This window comes from Mustela nivalis (genome assembly GCF_964662115.1).
Source record: "Mustela nivalis genome assembly, chromosome: 5".
NCBI lineage: Eukaryota > Metazoa > Chordata > Mammalia > Carnivora > Mustelidae > Mustela > Mustela nivalis.
Genome location: NC_139024.1, coordinates 12,906,401 through 12,928,482, shown reverse-complemented (window position 1 = coordinate 12,928,482; position 22,082 = coordinate 12,906,401). Strand labels below are relative to the sequence as shown.

At 35.5% G+C, this 22,082-nt stretch overlaps 1 protein-coding gene across 1 annotated transcript in view; it reads left to right on the top strand.

Moving 5' to 3' along the window:
• The first annotated feature begins 2,572 nt into the window (after positions 1-2,572).
• The window catches only part of OPRM1 (opioid receptor mu 1), a 72,201-nt gene continuing 52,691 nt past the window's right edge, over positions 2,573-22,082 (top strand). The window contains exon 1 of the mRNA XM_082731411.1: positions 2,573-3,100. Within this exon, the coding sequence (XP_082587537.1) occupies positions 2,808-3,100 (293 nt within the window). The 5' untranslated portion in view covers positions 2,573-2,807. The remainder of the gene's footprint in view (positions 3,101-22,082) is intronic.

Here is a 22,082-nt window from a genome sequence, read left to right as displayed (position 1 = left end):
TTATGTATATATTATATATCAATTAAATTAACATATTATATATGTACACATACTATATATTTAATACATAAAGAAGGAAAAAGTCCACTATGTATTAAGTACATAATGAACAAGCCCACCCTCAGGAGTCAGTTAAAACTGGGAAGGTAAATAAAATATACAAAGTCAGAAGCAGGCATACAGAAAATGACAGAATCTCAATTCCAAAAGATTTTATTAGATATGAATCATAAGATAGATCCAACAAGATGTAATTTAAAAATTAAAAACCTATTTGTTGCACTCAGATCTCTCTAAACAACTATAAATTTATAGGAAAAGAAAAACATAACTTACACGATATGAGAAGTCAACTTCTGTGTCCAAAAGCAATTGTATCTATCTTTGAAAACCACAGCACCTGACCCAAAGTAGATCTTTAATAAATATCTATTGAACTCATTTGGATCATGTTTAGAGAATGTTGTCAGTACTAGGCCTCAGAAGTGTCAAGAAAGCAAAAAATGTCAAATGTCAAAAAAAAAAAAATGTTAATGGGACCTTCCAAAACATATATTGGTAGAAAGAAAAGTTTATAATCTTGCTCACTTTTTATCAGTCATGCCAACTTAGGGCATTATTTTTAGCTTTGGAGCTCTACCTTAAGAACAGAGAACTGACACACACACACACACAAAAAAAAAAAGTAGAAGAAGAAGAACAGATGTACAAACTATAATGTGAATAGAAAAAATGGAAGCCTACTGAAAAAAAGCAAAACTATACTTTATAAGAAATAGCCAAAAGAAGCTGATATTTAACTTGTGGAAGAGACTACTTTGTTATTTTCAAATATATGAAATGGAGTAATAAGCTATCATTTATTAAATAACTAGTATTGTATTGTATACCTTATTTAATCCTGCTAACACACCTATAAGGTATTATTAACATTTTTTTACTGATAACAAAACTGTCACTCAGTGAGATAAAGTAACATATTCAAACTCACTCAGCTACATAGTTATAAATCCAAAATTCACAAAATTACTTGAGCCCAAGGCCAGGGCTTATTACATTATCCTTATTTGTCTTTCACATGAAATAAGCTTAAACTGATTCTATGTGTCCTCAAGAGACTAAATAATGTCAGACAGATTTCAGTTCAATGTGTGTGAGGTCGTATACCAGTTTATATGAAAATATGTGGCAAGGTATTTTTACTAGTCCTTAGATCTTTATGAACTTTTACTGATGAATTTATACCTTTAGTGTAAAAGGATAAAAATAATGCTGAAAATCGGTAAAGTAACCTATGATTAATGGAGTTTACCTGTGAGTTATCTGTTTTCATGAAAATGGTAGAAATAATATGGGAATTAAATGTTCTTTCCAAGCTCCCTAACCTACTTCTCTTCCTGTTCCCCAAGAGTGTTGTTTTCTACAACCAACTGGGGATATCTAATACCAATACATATTGTTAAAAGATATATACATACACAAATACACTTACAGTTATGAGATTTACTTCACAATTAGTGTTAATTTAAAAAAAAATAAACAACAGCAACCAAAACTTCTTACTCCTGGTTGATTTACAAATTTATCTCCAAAATTGAAGTATTCGGGGTCTTGGAAGTGAGGTATCAAATTTTAAAATGTATCAATATTCCCCAACTTTGTGTGGGCTGCTCCAGTTCCAGATGTTTGCAAAATTCCTCCTGGAATCTCTACACTAGGAAACGGACTAAAATAATGCAAACGTCTGATTTTGAGAACTGCTACTGAGAAGCTCATGTCCATGTGGGAAGTCTGTCAATAAAAGGGTAATAAACAATTCTAAATGGATCTTTGAGATTTAAGATGTGGAGGTTCACCATTATTCTTGGTTGGCTTTCCTGGATGCCACAACCCCCTGATTTCTGTAAAAAGCTCTTGTGCCTCGTCCCCACTAAGACAGAAATCAGGTGTAACTAGAACTTCTACTTTAAGAGAAATTAGGGGAATATGGAATGAAAGGAACAGGTTTCCTACACAAAAGTTGTTTCTCACTTCTTTTTTCAGAGACCGGGCCACTTTTTTTTTCCCCAGACAGGTTTGAAGGGTTGAAAATTCTCATTTAGTGATGTAAAAAAAACATGGTTACGTTTGTGTGTACGTACGTGCAGGACTGAGGCAAGGAAAAGGCAAAGAAAAGGAGTTAGTGTAACCTGTCCCGAATGATTTCAGCAGACTTGAGAGCTGGAAAAGCGATGGGATGTAAGGATTGTCCTGGTTGCACCAGGCCAACGTCTTTCCTTTCATATTACACAGAGAAAACGGAGCTGGGAAAATAGACTGATGTCAGCCCCCTTTCTTATGCTTTACTGCTGCCAAGAACTAACTCTCTGTCTCCCCCGCCCCTTCCCTCTAACTCCCTTCCCCATTCTGCCCCTCCTTAGTGGTGTTTGCACGACCGAGTGCCGAATGGGGAGACAGACAGACCAACCGGTCGGATTGCTTTGCGCAAAATCCACCCCTTCTCTCTCCTCCCTCCCCTCCAGTCTCCGGATCCCGCACAGCCCTCCCTCCCCTCCCCGTAGCGGTGTGAGGTTGAGGATGTGTCTCTACTACTAAGGCGGAAGGAGGCTACAAGCAGTGGATAATGTCAGATCCCCCCTCTCCCATTCTACCTGACGCTCCTCTCTGGCTGCACCAGGGCTGATCTCTGTAAGAAATAGCAGGAACTGTGGCAGCGGCTAGAGGAAGCGGCCGAGACGCGTGGAACCTGGAAAAGTCTGGGTGCTCGGGTTTAGCTCATAGCGAGGTCCCAGCCAGCCGTCAGCACCATGGACAGCAGCACCGTCCCCACCAACGCCAGCAACTGCACTGATTCCTATACGCACTCTTCAAGTTGCTCCCCGGCACCTAGTCCCAGCTCCTGGGTCAACTTCTCCCACCTAGATGGCAATCTGTCCGAACCATGCGGTCCGAACCGCACGGCGCTGGGCGGGAGCGACAGCTCGTGCCCTCCGACCGGCAGTCCTTCCATGATCACGGCCATCACCATCATGGCACTCTACTCCATCGTGTGCGTGGTGGGTCTCTTCGGAAACTTCCTGGTCATGTATGTGATTGTCAGGTAAGGAAGGCACCAGGACTCCCACCAGAGACTTCAGCAGCTAATAGGGCATAAAGGGACACCTGACCCCCCAGGCAGTGTTTGGCGGGAGGATGTGAGAAGGGAGGTAAACAAAGGAGAATAAGGGGGTGACGATGAATAATAGAGTGGTTATTGTGAGTGCAAAAATCCACTTTTCGATTTTTCCTTCCACTGTTAAAGAAATCAAAAATTTCAGTAGCAGAGAAGTTGCCTTGGTAGAAGATGTAAAGCTCTGGGTGGGGGTGGGGAATATATATATATATATATACTTTGTCTTAGAGCTCACTTACACTGAGCCAAGAGGGTTCTTGGGCACAGAATCCCACAGTCCCTTCCACAGGAGCTGTGGAAACAGTAATTTGTGAATAATGGAAGAGGAATTCTAGTTAGGTTTCCTGGTGAGGAGACCAATCTCCTTCTCAGTTCTTTACAGACATGAACCTTGGCAACTTTCCTATCCCTGCTGGCTTACCTGTACTTTACTGCACCACACCACCACCCCCATTCACTTGTCACACTTGTCCTTACCCCACAGTTCCTTCTATCCTGAGGACACACTCAGTGAGAAAGTTTTTCTGGTGTCTCTCTGCAGTAAATAGTGTTGCTTTGTAGTAACAAATGTGACAGTTGTGTTGCCTAGACCATTTTGCAGTTGGCAGCTGCCAGGTCTGCTAGGGGAGTCACAAACTGAATTGGGAATAGACAGTGTGTTTCGGGAGAAATACAGAGCATGTCTGTTTTCCACATCCTCTGAAAGTGGAAGCCAATTAGAAGTGACCAAAAGTGCATAATTCTGGATTAAAACTATAGGAAGTTACAGTGGTTGCTCTGGGAGGAAAATCTGTCTTTATCCGTGAAATTATTTCAAGACTTTGTGGCCCATTTTCTGTTTACCTAGATGTTCCAGGTTTATTTGGCAAAGAGTGTGCAAGCTTTCTATATTAACTGTGTTAGTGTTGGTGTGCATATTAAAGTCCTAATGATAATAATGGAATACTATATATGCATTTATGTTAAGGTAGATAAATATTTTAACACTTTAAAATGATTTCTAATTTGAGATGTTCTTCCTACTCGGGGTTATATGTATGTAGAGAACATGGCAATTTCATACTTAGTTGCAATATTTTTCATCTACTCAGCAAGTACTGCAGGTTTTAATGGAATTCCTTAATCATTTAACATTCATTTTTCCTATTATGCTTTCATGATCAATTATTTTGTAATCGATTATTTCTTGTATGTCTGATTGCCTTAATTAATGATTGTTAAAGAATAAAACTAATTTCTCTAATCTTTTGATGAGGAATAAGATAAATAGTGTCTCTGAGAAAAGAGCACCATCTATTGAGAAGAAGGCTAACAACAGAAGGGAAAATGCAGAAAGGAAATCAATAGAATTTATTTTTTTAAATATTTACCATGTATAATGCAATACAAAGACTCCTATCAAAGCTAAAAACCCAGTCATACTTACATTTTTAATAAAAATCATAATTAAAGGCCTGCCTAATGAAGAGAAAATATGTTTCTCATTTGTCCTAAGAATATTCATAGAATCATAAGCTGATAGGGCTAGAAGGGAACCTAGAGTTTAACCTATGGTAGATGAGTAAACTGAGGCACAGAAAGTATTAATGATTTCTTCAAGGACAGTAGTTCATTAGTTCAGTAACACTGTATTAGTTCAATATAATATCTATCTTAGCCAATATAATTTTCTTGTTATTAGAGTGGTAAATCATGATTTGAGTTAATTCAACTAAAATATTGCAAAGTAAATTTGATTAGCAGTAATAATGTGGAAATAATAAAGGACCCCAAATTTATGTCTGGAATCCTGGAGAATAAATGATGAAGAGAGATTACCAAGGTCTCTAGAAATCCTGCTGTCTGCAACATAACCCTTTATTCGCTTTTATTGCTTCTCCTGGTATTGTCCTTCCTTATTTTTCTCCCTCTAGTTTATGCTTTTCTATAAAGAGTGAGCCACAACTGGCTGTGACATAAAGCAGCAACTGGCTATGAAAAGAAGATTGGTCTTATTTCAGTGTTTAAGTGATTGCTGGTTGATTTTCTTTTAAATGCATTACCTCTGACCTCTTGATGACTTGGAGAAGCATAGGGACATTGCATCTTAGTAACAACATGACACTATGCTTTACTACTCTTTACCGAAAGTTGGAACAAAATGCAGTATGATTTGAAAGGTCACCCCAAATATCCAGCTATGACAAGTTGGGTGTGTAATTCTATAGTTAAGTAACCCTCTGGGAATATGACAGTAAAACAGAAAAATGGACAATTTAGTGACCAAAAGTAGTGAAGAAAACATTTGGGGATTGAATAAAATATGTTTATTTAGCTTAGAATATTTAACTGGACTATCTCCAGGTTGTAGTGTTTTCACTACAAAATAATAGTTCAGAGATATTATTGTCCCTGTTAAAAAGATGACTATAATGCTACATCTTATTGAGGTGAAATGCTTACTTCCTGATATTATTTAAAATTCAACAAATACTTTTGAATGGTCAAGTGCAGTTAACGGTTACGTTACAGTCTTCTATCCAGATCAAGGTGATATTTATTAGAATGTTTTAATACATCAAATGAATTATGAGTCTCAGATGACTATAGCAACCAAAACAACAACAAAAGTAACCGTCAATACAGATGTCATGATTCATACTTTTTTTGCTCTATGTCTCAACTCCACCATCACCATACCGTCATCAACAACATTATTAAATAGTATTAACTTAAGTAGAATTCTTACACTGTCTCTATGCTAAGGAACATAAGGGAGGAAAATAGATACTATCATATGATCCAAAGATTTAAAATCCAGATGTTAAATGATAAAAATATTAAAACTACTCACCACATGGGAACTTTTTCAGTTTAAAAAAAATTACTTGCAAGGTAATATTATTATAATAAGATAATAATATATTAATAATAATATAATTATTATAAAAATTACCATAGATTCTAAAGAAATGGAGATAAAATATTATAAAATTTAGCAATTATTTCAAATGGGATGATACTTTATTATTGTCAAGACTGTTTACTAGGGGCACCTCACTGACTCAGAGAGTGGAGCACACAACTCTTAATCTTGAGATTGTGAGTTCAAGCCTCACGTTAAGAGTGAAGATTACTTAAAAGTCAAATTTTTTAAAGAAATAGAATTTTTTTAAAATTAACCAAAATAGTACACAAAGTTATAGCAACCAGCATGCTTCACTTTGTGAGAACCCTTGACCCAAGTATAGAATTAACCTTAAATTTAAAAACTGATATTGTCACACATGTATTTATTTTGTGATATATTCTTCCAAAAATTTGTTCATATAGTCATGAATATGGCCTATGCACACACTATTTTTAAAAAGTAAAGGGTTGGAAACCATTAGATCTTTATGAGCTATGTAAACCATCTTTCCCAATAAATTACCAATGAAGAGTGCCCAATATTGTCTTCATTTTTCAGATTATTTCTTAGTATGACTAGATGAATTCTCAATATGACTAGTCATCAGAGCAGAGCATTTAAATATATGAAAGATTTTATTGTCATTTTTCTTTCACTAAAAAGTATTTCTCATTTTAAAACACTTGTTCTATATACTTAATATTTGATTTAGGTTTAAAGTATGAAGTGATCAGTCATGCCTGATTGGAACAGAACTACAAGCTTTTTTACTTCATATATAAGTTGCTGGGAAAATAAGGAATAACAATACTTTATGTAAGTTTACATATGTTGTATTTATATATATACATCTATCTACAAATACATATATACATATGAATTAATTTCAGTGCCTATGTCCCTGAATATGATCACTAGTAATTTTTATAAAATAAAAGTTTTTTATTTAGAAAGCTCAAATACCAATAAAGCTCACTCTCTTTTTCTAAAGATTTTTTTTTTTTATTTGACAGAGAGAGCAATCACAAGTAGGCGGAGAGGCAAGCAGAGAGAGAGGGGGAAGCAGGCTCCCTGCTGAGCAGAGAGCCTGATGTGGGGCCCAATCCCAGGACCCTGAGATCATGACCTGAGCTGAAGGCAGAAGCTTAACACACGGAGCCACCCAGGCACCCCTCACTTTCTTTTTTTTTAAACTATAAAATATCCTAGTTAGAGGTTAGATTCAAAGGGAAAAAAGAAAATCTGTCTTTGACGTAATGGTTTACATGAAAATATAAGAATTTAATTGTATTCCTTTTACTTCACAATGGAGAGCTTCTAGTATCATCTATTACAATTTCAACTTTAACTGCTGTTTCCCACACAGGTGCTAATTCTGTTGGAACAGTTTTCTTCTGTGTGTCCCGAAAACAAAAGTTACTTTTCATTTCCTCAATTGAATGCTATGTCTGTCATTCACATAGTGTTATCAATCCATTTCTTTTCCTTCTCGTCTTTCCTTCTTGAAAGAATGAGCTATCTTATATTTTATGCAATATTTCCAACATAAAAGAATGTATAGAGAGTAATAGAAGATTCTTCACCTTTAAAAATTATATATAATTATAATAATTATATATACTTCTAGTTATATATATTATATATAATAATATCTATTATTTGTATATATTATACAATATGTAATTCATAATTATGTATGGCTATATATTATATAATACATAATTATATATCTATAATAATGTATAATTTATAAATTACATTATATATATATGTAATATATGTATAAGAAACTTCCTTTTTTCTCCTATAATACTGCTTCCCCAGAGACTATTATTAATGCAAATTTGGTGGTTATTATTCACATGAATATTTTTAAACTTTTATTTCTGATATGTTTTTCCACAACAAAATATAATCTTTTTTTTTTTTAAGATTTTATTTATTTATTTGACAGAGATCACAAGTAGGCAGAGAGGCAGGCAGAGGGAAAGAGGGGGAAGCAGGCTCCCTGAGGAGCAGAGAGCCCGATGCAGGGCTTAATCCCAGTACCCTGGGATCATGACCTGAGCCAAAGGCAGAGACTTTAACCCACTGAGCCACACAGATGCCCCAAAATATAATCTTTTAAACATGTTCTTTGAACTTTACATATTAAAATTTATATTTTACATTAATGTTAATTTAGACATAATTTCACCATTTTCCCAGAATTATTCTAGTTCTAGCAGATCAATGATAGAAACAAGATGTCAAAGAACTAGCCCTGCTTAATACTTTTAACTTATCTGTAAATCTTTGTTAAAAATCATTGTAAAGATTTCTTTGCAAGTGTTTTCTTGAACTAATATTTTCATTAATACTTACATCCAATATTTGGGGAAAAAAATTTCTGGCAACTGCTGCAGTAAGTAAATCTGTTCATAAATATAACCTACGTATAATTTCTCTATTCCAAGAAGGAAATAAAAATAATTGGTTTCTGACTACTTCAAAATGTCATGCAAGTAATAAATGCTAACAACACTTACTTCCAGATTTTGAATATCTTAGAGAACTTTTTACATATTAAAGTTGAAAATGTTACTTCTTCCATTATTCCACTTTAGGTATTAGTTGAAATAAAATTATTTTGGTTTCCATAAATAATGTAAAACAATGTGACATTTTAAAGTACGTTAATGGTAAATACCAAGACTAAACATGCGAAATGTTAAAATATGAGAATTTCCTATCTTTAACCTTCATAAAATTTAACTTATATGAACTAAAATAATGATTTATGACAGTAGTCTCCAAATTTGTTTATAGACCTAGACACTTACTTCAAGAACTTGTAGGCCAATACATAAAAGAGATCAAAAGAACTATTCAGTATTAATCACATGCTGCAGCCACACAATACTGCTCAACTGCTACCCCCATCCTACAATCCACTGCTGTCCTCAAGGTACCTTCAAGGAATTTCTAGAGCACCCTCAGGTCATATTGTAAAACAATGGTTTTCATAATGTTTCAGACACTTGTTGTATCTCACCTCTCATCCTGAAGCTTACCTTTTACTTCAGTGATTTGTATGACTAGTTTGACTAGTTTGACTCACCTTTTACTTCAGTGATCGGTATGACAGTTTTGTTAATTCTCTACCCTAGCTACATCTACACCCCTTGCCTTTGGCTCTGGAAGTTCTCCGATTCCACCACCCTCCACAAAAACCATTGTGATACAACTGATCAGAAAGTGTGAGGGAGTTGCCACCCCATGAAACAACCCCTGACTGGGGAAATGAGAGACTGTGGATGAATGTCACCTAAGCTTCCTTCTATTCAGTTCTAAGACGCAGACCACAAGGCACATTAGAATTTGTGTTCCACATTGTGTCCATTTCAAGAAAATTCTTTTCCTTCTTTCTTGCTTCACTTTCCTACTCCCCCACTTCTGGTCCCACTTCTATTCCCTACAGTTGCTTTCCAAAATGATTTGCCTTCACACCAATTCCTGCTATTTTATAATGGGTTACAACATTTTGGCACAGTAAAATCTTACTAATAAACAGTCTTTATATAGTCATAGAATATAGGTTTTTCTATTTTTTTAAGATTGTATTTATTTATTTATTTGACAGACAGAGATCACAAGTAGGCAGAGAGACAAGTAAAGAGAGCAGGGTGGGGGCGGGGGGGGGGGTGGGCAGGAAGCAGGGTGGGGGTGGGGGGTGGGCGGGAAGCAGGCTTCCCTCTGAGCAGAGAGCTGGATGCAAGGCTCAATCCCAGGACCCTGAGATCATGACTTGAGCCAAAGGCAGAGGTTTAACCCACTGAGCCACCCAGGTGCCCCTAGGTTTTTCTTAATAATTAAAAAGTTCTTAAGAAAAATTTGAAAGTAACCCAAATTTGAACAATGAAGAGAGTTCATGAGTGAAGCTTTTCCTTTTATTTGTTTTCCTGCCTCAGGATTCAGGGAAGTCTTTCTTAGTACATTTTTGCTTTATGACAACAGTCATGTGTGGTGTCCAGATTACTTCTTGAGTTCAAGAGGATGGTGGCAGTAGGGTCTCTTATATGGAAAAGAAATAAAATCTCTGTGCTTTCTAACAAATTATCAGAAGACAAAAACTACCACCCCTTCCTTCTCCACAGATTCCAAGTTGTATAATAACTATAAGAGTTCTTATAGTAACTGGGCTCAAGAAAATTTCAGCATCCTCAAAGTGAGCTGAAACATCAGATACAAGAAATGCCATGTATAAGAAACATTTTATAATGAGTTTGTTTGAGCCATCTGTGTCGCTTCAGGCCACTTTCTTTCTCCACAAATTCTTCAGGCTGAGGGTCCTTGAACCAAGATAGACATTTAGAATGGAAAGGTTACATGGAATAAAAACAAAAAAAGTGGCTTTAGCTCAGAACCCTAAGTGCCAACTGAGATTCAACTTCAAATTGTTCTGTGCCTCATTCTCCTCACCTACAAAATGTGAGAATTAAACTAAAAATCTTGGAGTCCTTTCTAGTAGTAAGAATTCCTATGGCAACTTCAAGGACTGTTTCTCCATAATTTTTGTAGCTGTACTATATAGAGAAAAAAGTAATGATCTACCAAATTAAATAACCTTGGTTTCATTCCCTCTCACCCTTTGGATTCTAAATAAGCTCAGATGAGTCTACCAGAGAGAGAAAATGCTGAGCTGTCAGTTTTGTGCTTGTCAGTTAATACAATGAGACTAACCGAAAGCAATAGTCAAGACTTTATTCACTCATTGTGAGAGTATAAGCAAGACATGAAACAGGAAAAAGGTGTCAGCTTCCCACTCTTCAATTTTTCCCAACAGAAGAGCACCAGGTTACATGTATGAGTATAGATGTGACAGAGGGGGGAAGAAGGCCATCATCTTTTTGTACAGAGGGCCCCAAAAAACACATTTTATTTACCCACAGACCAGAGGGAGGGAGAGGCAAAGAATAGGAATGGGAAAGTATGGGGTAAGAGAGGAGAGAAGTTTTTTCCAGAACTCCTGATATGGAGGTCTCTCAACAGAGACACTTGGAAATAACCTCCTTAAGGGCTCCTCAACAAGGAGACTTCAAATGGAGGCTGTTGGACTAGCAATATACATCTTTTCTTTTTAATTTTTTTATTAACATATAATTATTATTTGTTTCAGAGGTACAGGTCTGTGAATCATCAGTCTTAAACAATTCATAGCACTCACCATAGTACATAACTTCCTCAATGTCCATCCCCAAGCCATCTTATCCCTCCCATCCCTCTCGCCTCCGGCAACCCTTAGTTTGTTTCCTGAGATTAAGAATCTCTCATGACTTGTCTCCCTCCTGGTTCCATATTGTTTCATTTTTCCCCTCCCTTACCCCTACGACCCCCCACCCTGCCTTTCAAATTCCTTACATCACAGAGACCCAAAAATTGCATGATAATTGCCTTTCTCTGACTGATTTATTTCACTTAGCATAATACCCTCTAGTACCATCCACATCGTTGCAAATGGCAAGATTTGGGGGGTTTTGATGGCTGTATAGTATTCCAGTGTGTACGTGTGTGTGTGTGTGTGTGTGTGTATGTGTGGGTGTATATGTGTGTGTGTGTGTGTGTGTGTGTGTGTAGATATATATTATGCTAAGCGAAATAAATCAATCAGGGAAAGGCAATTATTATACAATCTTTGGGTTTATATACCACATCTAAGAGCATGGTTGTTGAGTTGGAAAAGGAGCATGAGTCCTTGATCACAACCTCCTCCAGATTATGTACCAAGTTTGTTGTGAGGAGGGCAGATTCTCCCCATGAAGCCTATTAGATAAGCCTTTATAATTGTCTATTGTTGGGCCTCAAAGTTCACACATAGGATTTTGCCTGAACTCAGACCCCTCAAATTCAGCTTTAGCTCTGACACCCCTCTTCTCTCCTCTCCTATGTCTTTCTCTCTCTCCTTCTCTAACACCCTCTCTCTTTTTCATTCTCCTTTTAATTCATGTAAAGATTGCTTTAATATTTGCTTTCAGAAATTAATTATATTCTAGTTGTTGCATTCTAAAGTAGGGTGGGTAGGGCTCTTACACTTGATGGAAACTGGGATGCATTTTAATGAGAGAGACATTATTCTGCTCTGGATATAAGTTTCTGCCCAGGCAAGAATATTGTTGAGTACAGTTGTATAATTTTTCTTATTCAATCATGTGTTATCTTATTATTTACATATAAGTAGAGGTTCTAATGTGATTCAAATGGTAATCATTCATACAAAAAAGTATTCTTAATAATATAAATTAATGATAAATAAATTAAACCAAGGTGGCCGAGTTGGTTAAATGCCCAGCTCTTGTTTTGGGATCAGGTCATGATCTCAGGGTCATGGGATTGAGCCCCACATCAGGCTGCATACTAAACATGGAGTCTGCTTAAGATTCCCTCTCCCTCTCGTGCGCCTTCCCCTGGTGTGCTCTCACTCTCTCTCTCTCTCTCAAAACAAATAAATAAAATATTTTTTAAAATAAAAAATAAATTAATTAAACCAAGTTAACACATTCACTATCTCCAGATATACTACATATTAATTTCTCCTATTTTACTTTACTTCTTTACTTCTTTCTATTTCTTTACTTCTTTTTCTTTACTTTTTTCAATTTTCTCCTATCATCTACTTTTTTCTAATAAAAATCTTGTTCTTCAAATGTCAACTTAAAGCCATGTCTATTTGTAGTCTCCTCATAGTACTTCTACAACCAAGCTCCCTGAAGCATAATCCATGATAAATGTTCTGATTGTGAAAAATCTGGGAATTTACTCATGCTTTTACAAAATGTCTTTTCCTAATCATTGAAGATTTGATGTACAACTATTTTTCTGCTGTAGCTAAGAAATTTAAACATCTTAAGGTTTAACAAAAGAACCATGCATCTTTGAAATATTTTGCAATTGAAAGTTTGCAGCATTTCAAATTCACCTCAAAGTATTTAGATATAAATTTTCATTGATCAATTCTCTCCATTTACTGCTTTGTTCATGGGCATTTAGCTTTTATAACTTGAGTCATGAAAACTGATCTGTACCAATAGATTAATATCAACAAATCATAAATTCACACACAGACACAAACACACACACACACTCACAAGTAAATAAATAAATTCACATAGATAGATAGATAGATAGATAGATAGATAGACAAATGGATAGATGATAGATGTGAAGTCCAAAAATTTTAAATAGGAAAGAGATCGAACTCATGACTGAGATACAGAAAGTAATATTTTAAAGAGTAAGAAAAATAAAAAGTTAATAGTCAATTCTCATTATTGATGGTAGTTATGTTCTATGAAGTCATTGTGATTAGTAAATTACAGAAGACTGAAACTTTACTTCTAGGAGAGATGCAGGGTTAGGTTCCTATGAGCCTCCAATTTCATTTGTATCAATTAATCAAAACATAACTCTCTGTTATTTGTGGTTCTGTTTAAAGATATCTGTTTAGTGTATATTGTTGATTTATTAATATTGAATGCATGATCAACAGTATTATAACTAATGCCTACATGAAGCTCATCTAAGACACCTACCTTCTCCATTAGACACATCACTATTATCTTATACTTAGAAACACCTAAACACCTAATAGCACTTCAGCACTCTGTTTGAGGTCCATTTTAAACACTGAGATCACCAACAAAAAAACACAAAAATGCTATAAGTGTGTCACTAAATAGGGGGGTTCCTCTTTCTTCACATCCTTGCCAACATCTGTCATTTCCTGATTTATTAATTTTAGCCATTCCGACTGGAGTGAGGTGGTATCTCATTGTGGTTTTGATTTGTATTTCCCTGATGCTGAGTAATGTTGAGCATCTTTTCATGTGTCTGTTGGCCATTTGTATGTCTTTTTTGGGAAAATATCAGTTTATGTCTTTTGCCCATTTCTTGACTGGATTATTTGTTCTTTGAGTGTGGAGTTTGGTAAGTTCTTTATAGATCTTGGAGAATAAATAGACCTTTATCTGACAAGACATTTGCAAATATCTTCTCCCATTCAGTAGGTTATCGTTTGATTTTGTCAACTGTTTCCTTTGCTGTGCAAAAGATTTTATCTTGATGAAGTCCCAATAGTTCATTTTTGCTTTTGTTTTCCTTGCCTGTGAAGACGTGTTACACTGCTAGTGGTAATGCATGGGGGTAGAGCCACTCTGGAAAGTGGTGTGGAGATTCCTCAAAAAATTAAAAATAGAGCTACCCTATGACCCAGCAATTGAACTACTAGGTATTTACCCAAAGGTTACAGACCTAATGATCTGAAGGGGCATCTGCACCCCAATGTTTACAGTGGTAGTGCCCACAATAACCAAACTATGAAAAGAGCTCAGATGTCCACCGACAGATGAATGGATAAAGAAGATGTGGTATAGGGATGCCTGGGTGGTTTAGTTGCTAAGCATCTGCCTTTGGCTCAGGTCATGATTCCAGGGTCCTGGGATTGAGACCAGCATTAGGCTCCCTGCCCAGCAGGAAGCCTGCTTCTCTCTTTCCCACTCCCCCTGCTTGTGTTCCCTCTCTCTCTGTCTCTTTCTCTGGCAAATAAATAAAATAAAAAACCTTTAAAAAAAAAGAGGTGGTATATATACAATGAAATATTTCTCGAATATCAAAAAGGATGAGCTGTTATGATTTACAATGATATGGATGAAACTAGAGGGTATTATGCTAAGTGAAATAAGTCAATCAGAGAAAGACAATTATCATACGATTTCACTCATATGTGGAATTTAAGAAACAAAACAGGATCATAGGGGAAGGGAGAGAAAAATAAGATAAGAAAATCAGAAAGGGAGACAAACCCTGAGACTCTTAACTATAAGAAAAAAACTGAGGGTTTCTGTAAGGGAGGTGAGGTGGGGATGGGGTAACTGAGGAGTAGGCATTAAGGAGGGCACGTGATGTAATGGGCACTGGGTGTTATATGCAACAGATGGATCATTAAATTCTACCTCTGAAATTAATAATACACTATATGTTAATTAATCCAATTTAAATTTTAGAAAATGATAAAAAAATAAATGAATCACCTAATGAACCTCAGAAAGGAGACATTTAGAGTCTGACAGCTAAAATGGGACAGCAGAGTGTTGCTTTTACCTCAGCTAAGAACTTGCTCACAGGAGCAATTCAAATTTTTCATAACTCTGTACATATCTGCAAATGACCACAAAAACCCAAAAGTAAATATTTTCAAGGTTAAAATACATTCTAGCATGTAAGTTTATTTGCAGATACAGAATCCATTCATAATGAGTTTTGACTGCATATGCAAATGTTTTACAAGGAAATATTTTAAAAACACAGCTGAAGAAAAAATTAGAAATTATGCTCCACATTAAATATAATGACACTTTCATGACATGAAGACAAGTTTAGTGTTTTTGTTATCATTTATCATAATCAAAAGGAAGAGCTTGAAAACAAAATGGATTCCCATATGAATCAACCATCAGTCTGTCACTAGATACCTAGGTTGGCACATGAATTTAAAAACCTACATTATGCACAAGAGTCCCCAGTTCTTCGTAACCATGTCAGCATTTGTAACTTCTTGACTTTTTGATAATGGTTATTCTAAGAGGTATGAAGTGGTATATCACTGTGGTTTTAATTTGCATTTTCCTAATGACTAATAATTTTTCCATGTACCTGTTGGCCCTTTTATAGATACTCTTTGGATAAATGTCTTTTCAGGTCCTTTGCCCATTTTTTTTTAATCAAGTTATTTGTTTTTGTGTTATTGAGTTATACAAGTCCTCTCTATACTTGGCTATTACCTTTTTATAAGATATATGGCTTGCAAATATTTTTTGCCATTCCATAGGACCTCTTTTCACTTTGTTGATGGTTTATTTTGTTGTCCAGAAGCCTTTTAGTTTGATGTACTACAATTTGTTTATTTTTTTTTATTTTGTTGCCTGTGCTTTTTGTGTCATATCCAAAAAAATCATTACCAAGACCTACATGAAGGAAACTTGTTCTTTTGTTGTCTTCTAGGAGTTTCATGGTTTTAGGTCTTACACACAAGTCTTGAGTCTATTTTGAGTTAATTTTCATGAGTGGTGTAAGGTATGGGTCCAGTTTCATTCTCTTACATGTGATTATCCAATAATTCCAGCACCATTTAATTGAAACTGTCTTTTCACCATTGCATATTCTTGGCTCCATTGTCAAATATTAGTTGCCCATTGTGTTTGAGTTTATTTCTGGGCTCTTGATCCTATTCTGTTGGTCTATTTGTCTGTATTTATGCCAATCCCATACTGTTTTGATGATGATAGCTTTATAATATAGCTTGAAATCAAGAAATGTAATATCTCCTGTTATTCTTTCTCAAGATTTCTTTGGCTATCTGGGATCTTTTGTGGTTTCATATTAGAAGTGTTTTCTCTACTTCTGTAAAAATGCCATTGGGATCTTGATAGAGATTGCATTGAACTTATAGATGACTTTTGGTAATATTGACATTTTAACAATATTAATTCTTCCAATCCATGAACATGGGATACCTTTCCATTTATTTGTGTCCTCTTTGATTTCTTTCATTAATATGTATCTTGTATCTTTTATCTCCTTAAATTTACCCTTAAGTAATTTATTGTTTTGATGTAATCATATATGGAAATGTTTTCTTTATAATTTCTTTCTCTGATAGTTTGTTATTAAAGCATAGAAGTGCAGCAGATTTCTGTATGTTGATTTTGTATCATGAAATTTTATTGAATTCATTTATTAATTCTGACAATTTTTTGGTAGAGTTCTTAGTATTTTATATCTATAGTATCATGTCATCTGCAAAGAGAGACAGTTTTACTTCTCTCCACTTTGGACTTTTTTTTTCTTTTTTGTTGCCTAATTTCTAAGGCTAGGACTTCCAGTACTATGTTGAACAAAATGGCAAGAATGGGTAACATTTTCTTAATATTTATCTTAGAGGAACCCTTCAGTTTTCCCTATTGAGTATTAGGTTAGTTTTAGGCTTCTTATATATGGCCCTTTATTATATTGATGCACATTCCCTCTATATCCACTTTATTGAGAGTTTTTATCATAAATGGTTGTTGAATTTTGTCAAATATTTTTCTGCATCTGTTGAAATGATCACATGATTTTCATCCTTCATTTTGTTAATGTGGTGTGTGTATCACATTGATTATTTGCAGATGTTGAACCATTTCGGCTTTCCTAAAATAAATCCCACTTGATCATGATGCATGATCCTTTTAAAGTGTTGTTGAATATGGTTTGCTAATCTTTTGTTGAGGATTTTGCATATGTTCATCAGGAATATTGGCCTGTAAATTTCTTTTTCTATGATTTCTTTGTCTGGTTTTGGTGTCAGGGTAATGTTGGCCTCATAAATAAGTTTGGAAACATTCTCTTCTCTTCAGTCTTTTATTTTGGAAAAGAAGGATAGGTATTAAATATTCCTTGAATGTTTGGTAGAATTCAACCATGAAGACTTTTGGTCCTGAACTTTTGTTTGTTGGGAGGTTTTGATTAATGATTTTATCTCCTTGCTAGTAATCATTCTGCTCAGATTTTCTGTTTCATCATATTCATTTTGGTAGGCTTTATGTTTTTAAGAATTTATCTATTTCTTCTAGGTTGTCCAATTTGTTGGCTAAAATTGTTCAGACTCATCTTTTATGATTTTTTGTATTTCTGTAGTATGAGTTGTAACTTCTCTTTTTCTTTTCTGATTCTATCTATCTATCTATCATCTATGTTTTCTTAGTGAATCTAGCTAAATGTTTGTAATTTTTTAAGATCTTATTTATTTATTTGACAGAGAGAAACAGTGAAATTAGGAACACAAACAGAGGGAGTGGAAGAGGGAGAAGCAGGCTTCCTGCTGTGCAGGGAGCCTGATGCAGCACTTGATTCCAGGACCCCAGGATCATAAACTGAGCTGAAGGTAGACATTGAGGCACCCAGGCACCCCATGTTTGTAAATTTTGTTTATCTTTTCAAAAACCAGCTCTTACCTTCATTGACATTTTCTAATGTCTTTTTAATAGTCTCTATTTCATTTATTTCCATGTTACCGCTGCTATTTACTTCTTTCCACTCCCTTGGGCTTTGTTTATTTTTTTTTTCTAGTTCCTTTAAGTGTAAGGTGAAATTGTTTATTTGAGTTTTTCTTGTTTCTTGAGAGAGGACTGTCCCACTATAAACTTCCTTTTTAAAATTGCTTTTCTTTCATTCTGTAGATTCTGGTCTGTTGTACTTCCATTTGCATTTGTCTCCAGGTATTTTTTTCTCCTTTGATTTCTTTGCTGTTCAGTGGCTGTTCAGTAGCATGTTATTTAATATCCACATATTTGACTTTTCTAGTTTTCTTCTTGTCAATGATTTCTAGTTTCATACGATTGTGGTCAGAAAAGATACTTTTTTCATTTTAAATGTATTGGGACTTGTTTTGCTGCCTAACATCTATCCTCGAGAATGTTTCATTTGCACTAGTATACTCCTGCTTTTGAATGGAATGTTCTGTATACGTTGATTAAGTTCATCTAGTCTAATGTATCATTTAAAGCTAATGTTTTCTTACTGATTTCTGTCTGAATGATCTATTCATTGATGTAAATGGAGTAAGGTCACTAACTATAATTCTATTGCTGCCATGTTCTCCCTTTTTATATATTTAGGTGCTCCTATGTTGAGTGCATAAATATTTACAGCTGTTGTATCCTTTTGTTGAATTGGCCTCTTTATCATTATGTGATGCCTCTTTTTGTCTTTTACTACAGTCTTTTCTAAAAGTTTATTTTGCCTGGGATAAGCATAGCTACACCAACTTTCTTTTTGCTCCCATTTGCATGGGTCATCTTTTTCCATCCCTTCACTTTCAGTTTCAGTGTGTCCTTTAATCTGAAGTGAGTCTCTTATAGGCAACATAAATATGACTTTTGTTTTCCTCACCTATCCAACCACTCTATGTCTTCTGATTGGAAAATTTAGTCTATTTACATTTAAAATAATTATCGATCTGCATACGCTTATGCCATTTAGTTTATTGTTTTCTGGTTGTTTTGTAGTTCCTCTCTGTTGCCTCTTTACTTGTTTGCTTCCCTTGTGATTTGGTAAGTTCCTCTGATGTTATGTTTGCCATACCTTTATCACTGTTTTTGTTTATCTACTGTAGATTGCTTTGTGGTTCACATATTCTATCCTAGATATTTAATAGTCTATTTCAGGTTAATAGCATCTTAAGTCTGAGTGTATTCTAAAAATTCTATATTTTTACTCTCCCCCTATGTATTCTGTTTTTAATACCATATTTTTCACCTTTTATTTTACATATCCATTAACTAATTATTATAGTAATAGTTAATTTTCCTACCTTTTTCTATTAACCTTCATGTTCGCTTTATAAGCAGTTAATATACTACCTTTAATGGATATTTGCATTAACCAGCGAGATTTTTACTTCCATATGTTTTCTTGTTACTAATTAGTATATTATCTTTTCAGCTTAAAGAAATAACTTTGACATTTCTTATAAGGTCAGTTTAGTGTAATAAACTTAATAAACTTCTTTAGTTTTTGTTTGTCTGAAAAACTCTTTATATATCCTTCAGTTCTGAATGGAAAACTTGCTGGATAGAATATTCTTGGTTGGAAACTTTTTCTTGTTGGCATTTTTAATATATCATGCCTCTATCTTCTGGCCTGCAAAGTTTCTACTGAAAAGTTAACTGATAGCCTTATATACAAGAAGGTTACCTTGCATATAACAAGTTGTTTTGTGTGTGTGTGTGTGTGTGTGTGTGTGTGTGTGTGTGTTTCCCTTTTGATGCTGTTATTTATCTTTATTTTTAATCTTTGGCCTTCTAATTATAATGTGTCTTAGTGTGATCTCTTTGGGTTCATCCTATTTGGAACTCTCTTTGCTTTCTGGACCTCAATGTCTATTTTCTTTATCAGGGAACATTTCAGCCATCATTTCTTTAAAAAGCTTTTCTACCTCTTTCTCTCTCTTCTCTATCTGGGACCTCTATATGCAGATATTATTTCTCTTGATATTGTCCCATGGGTCACTTAAGCTATTTTTATTTTGTTTAATTCTGTTTTCTTTTGTTCCTCTGACTGGGTGATTTCCACTGTCTCATCTTCCAGATCGCTGATCCATTCTTCTTTTTCATCTAGTCTCCTGTTCCACAGCTCCAATTTATTTTTCAATTCAGTGATTGCATTCTTCAGATCTATGGCTTTTGTTTGATACCCTGTTATGTTTTCTATCTCTTTGTTGAAGTTCTCATTGTGTTCATCTGTTCTTCTCCTGAGTTCAGTGAATATTTTTATGACCCTTACTTTAAACTCTTAATAAAAGAGTAAGTAGATAAATATATAATAAATAGATAAATAGTAAATAGATAGATAACCTATCAGATAACCTATCTTTATTTCATTAAGGTATTTTTCTGAGGTTTTGTCTTATTTTTTCATTTGGAATAAATGTTGTCTTTCAGTCTTGAAAGAGTGGCCTTATAAAGGAGATGAATCTTGTCATTCAACCTTACCCTAGGTTTTGGTTGTTTCTCAGACTTCTTTGATTATCTGTGTATCCTATTTGTTTTTGATGGGTCCCAGTTGTTGACAGTGTGTAAGACCTGTCAGTGTTCCAAAAGGATGGATCTCAGATAGTGCTTAGTTTTAGGCACTGTCATCAAACAGCAGCTTTTATGATATAGATAGATGATAAATAAATAGATAGATGATAGATAGATGATGTATATATAGATAGATATAGATATAGATATAGATACAGTCTTTTGAGTCTGTGATCATAAATCTGGTCTAGAAGTCAACAGACTTCTAGACCAAGAGTTGGAGGTGTCCCCTCAACATTTGCAACATTTGCAAAAAATGTGGCTTTAGTCATGTGTATAAGCTCATTTCTGGGATGCATCAGTGATCTGTGGCAAAGCCAAAAGAGTGCTTTAATCTGGTATCTCCCTGCCCACATTTCCTGGGAATACCTCTGTAGCATCTGGATGTGTGGAAAATCTGAAGCCTACCCCTCAGGCTGAAACTCCAGGACAAAAAAAAAAAAAAGTTATTTTTCTCATGAAGACTGGAGATATGTGTCAGTCTACTGTTTATACATTACTCTAGAGATGGTAACCTACCACGGACTGTCTTTTTGATTATTTTATACCCAAAGAGCACAGAAACACAATCCTCACTGGCCACCAGAGCCAGGCACTCAAGCCAGATACTCAAGGGGCTGTGCATACCCACCATCTGTAGTGAGGCAGGCTGTGGTTGTAACACATGGTAACTGGGGCAAGACACCCCATGGCCAAGATCAAATGTAAGGTACTTGACCGCCCAGCTGTTGTGCATGAGGGCAAGACAGTCAACAGCTATGGCTGTAGTGTGAGGGGATGGGACACTCCCACTGAAGCTAACAGGCCAGAAGGCAGGTGTGATAAATGGTGCCCACCAGCTCCAACACCAAGAAGGCAGAAGGTGAATGCAAAAATGGCACCTGCCAGCACCTCCATCCTCAGAGAGAATCCCAACAGTTTCTTGCCTGTTTGAAAGATGCTTTAAGGTTAACAAATGAGTCTCTTCATATGATTTAGTTACCTTTCAAATGGTTGCTTTTGTACTGGGTCTCCATGTGAGTGAGTCTGTGCTGAGCCCTTTGAGAGTGGATTTTCTGTCCCTATACTCTATGGTTCTCCTGGAAGTAAGCCTTGTTGTTTTTAAGACTAAACTCCTTGGGGGCTGATCTGTCTGGTGCAGTTCCCAAGGGTAGATGTGCCTGATATGGGACACAAACCCCTCGCTCTTGAGGGATAAGCTCTGTATTATGAAATCCCCCTTAGAGTGTCTGAGTGGCTCAGTCAGTTAAGCTTCTGGCTTTGGCTCAGGTCATGATCCCAGGGTCCTGGGATTGAGCCCCACACTGAGCTTCCTGCTTACAAGGGAGCCTGCTTCTCCCTCTCCCTCTGCTTGCCACTCCCCCTA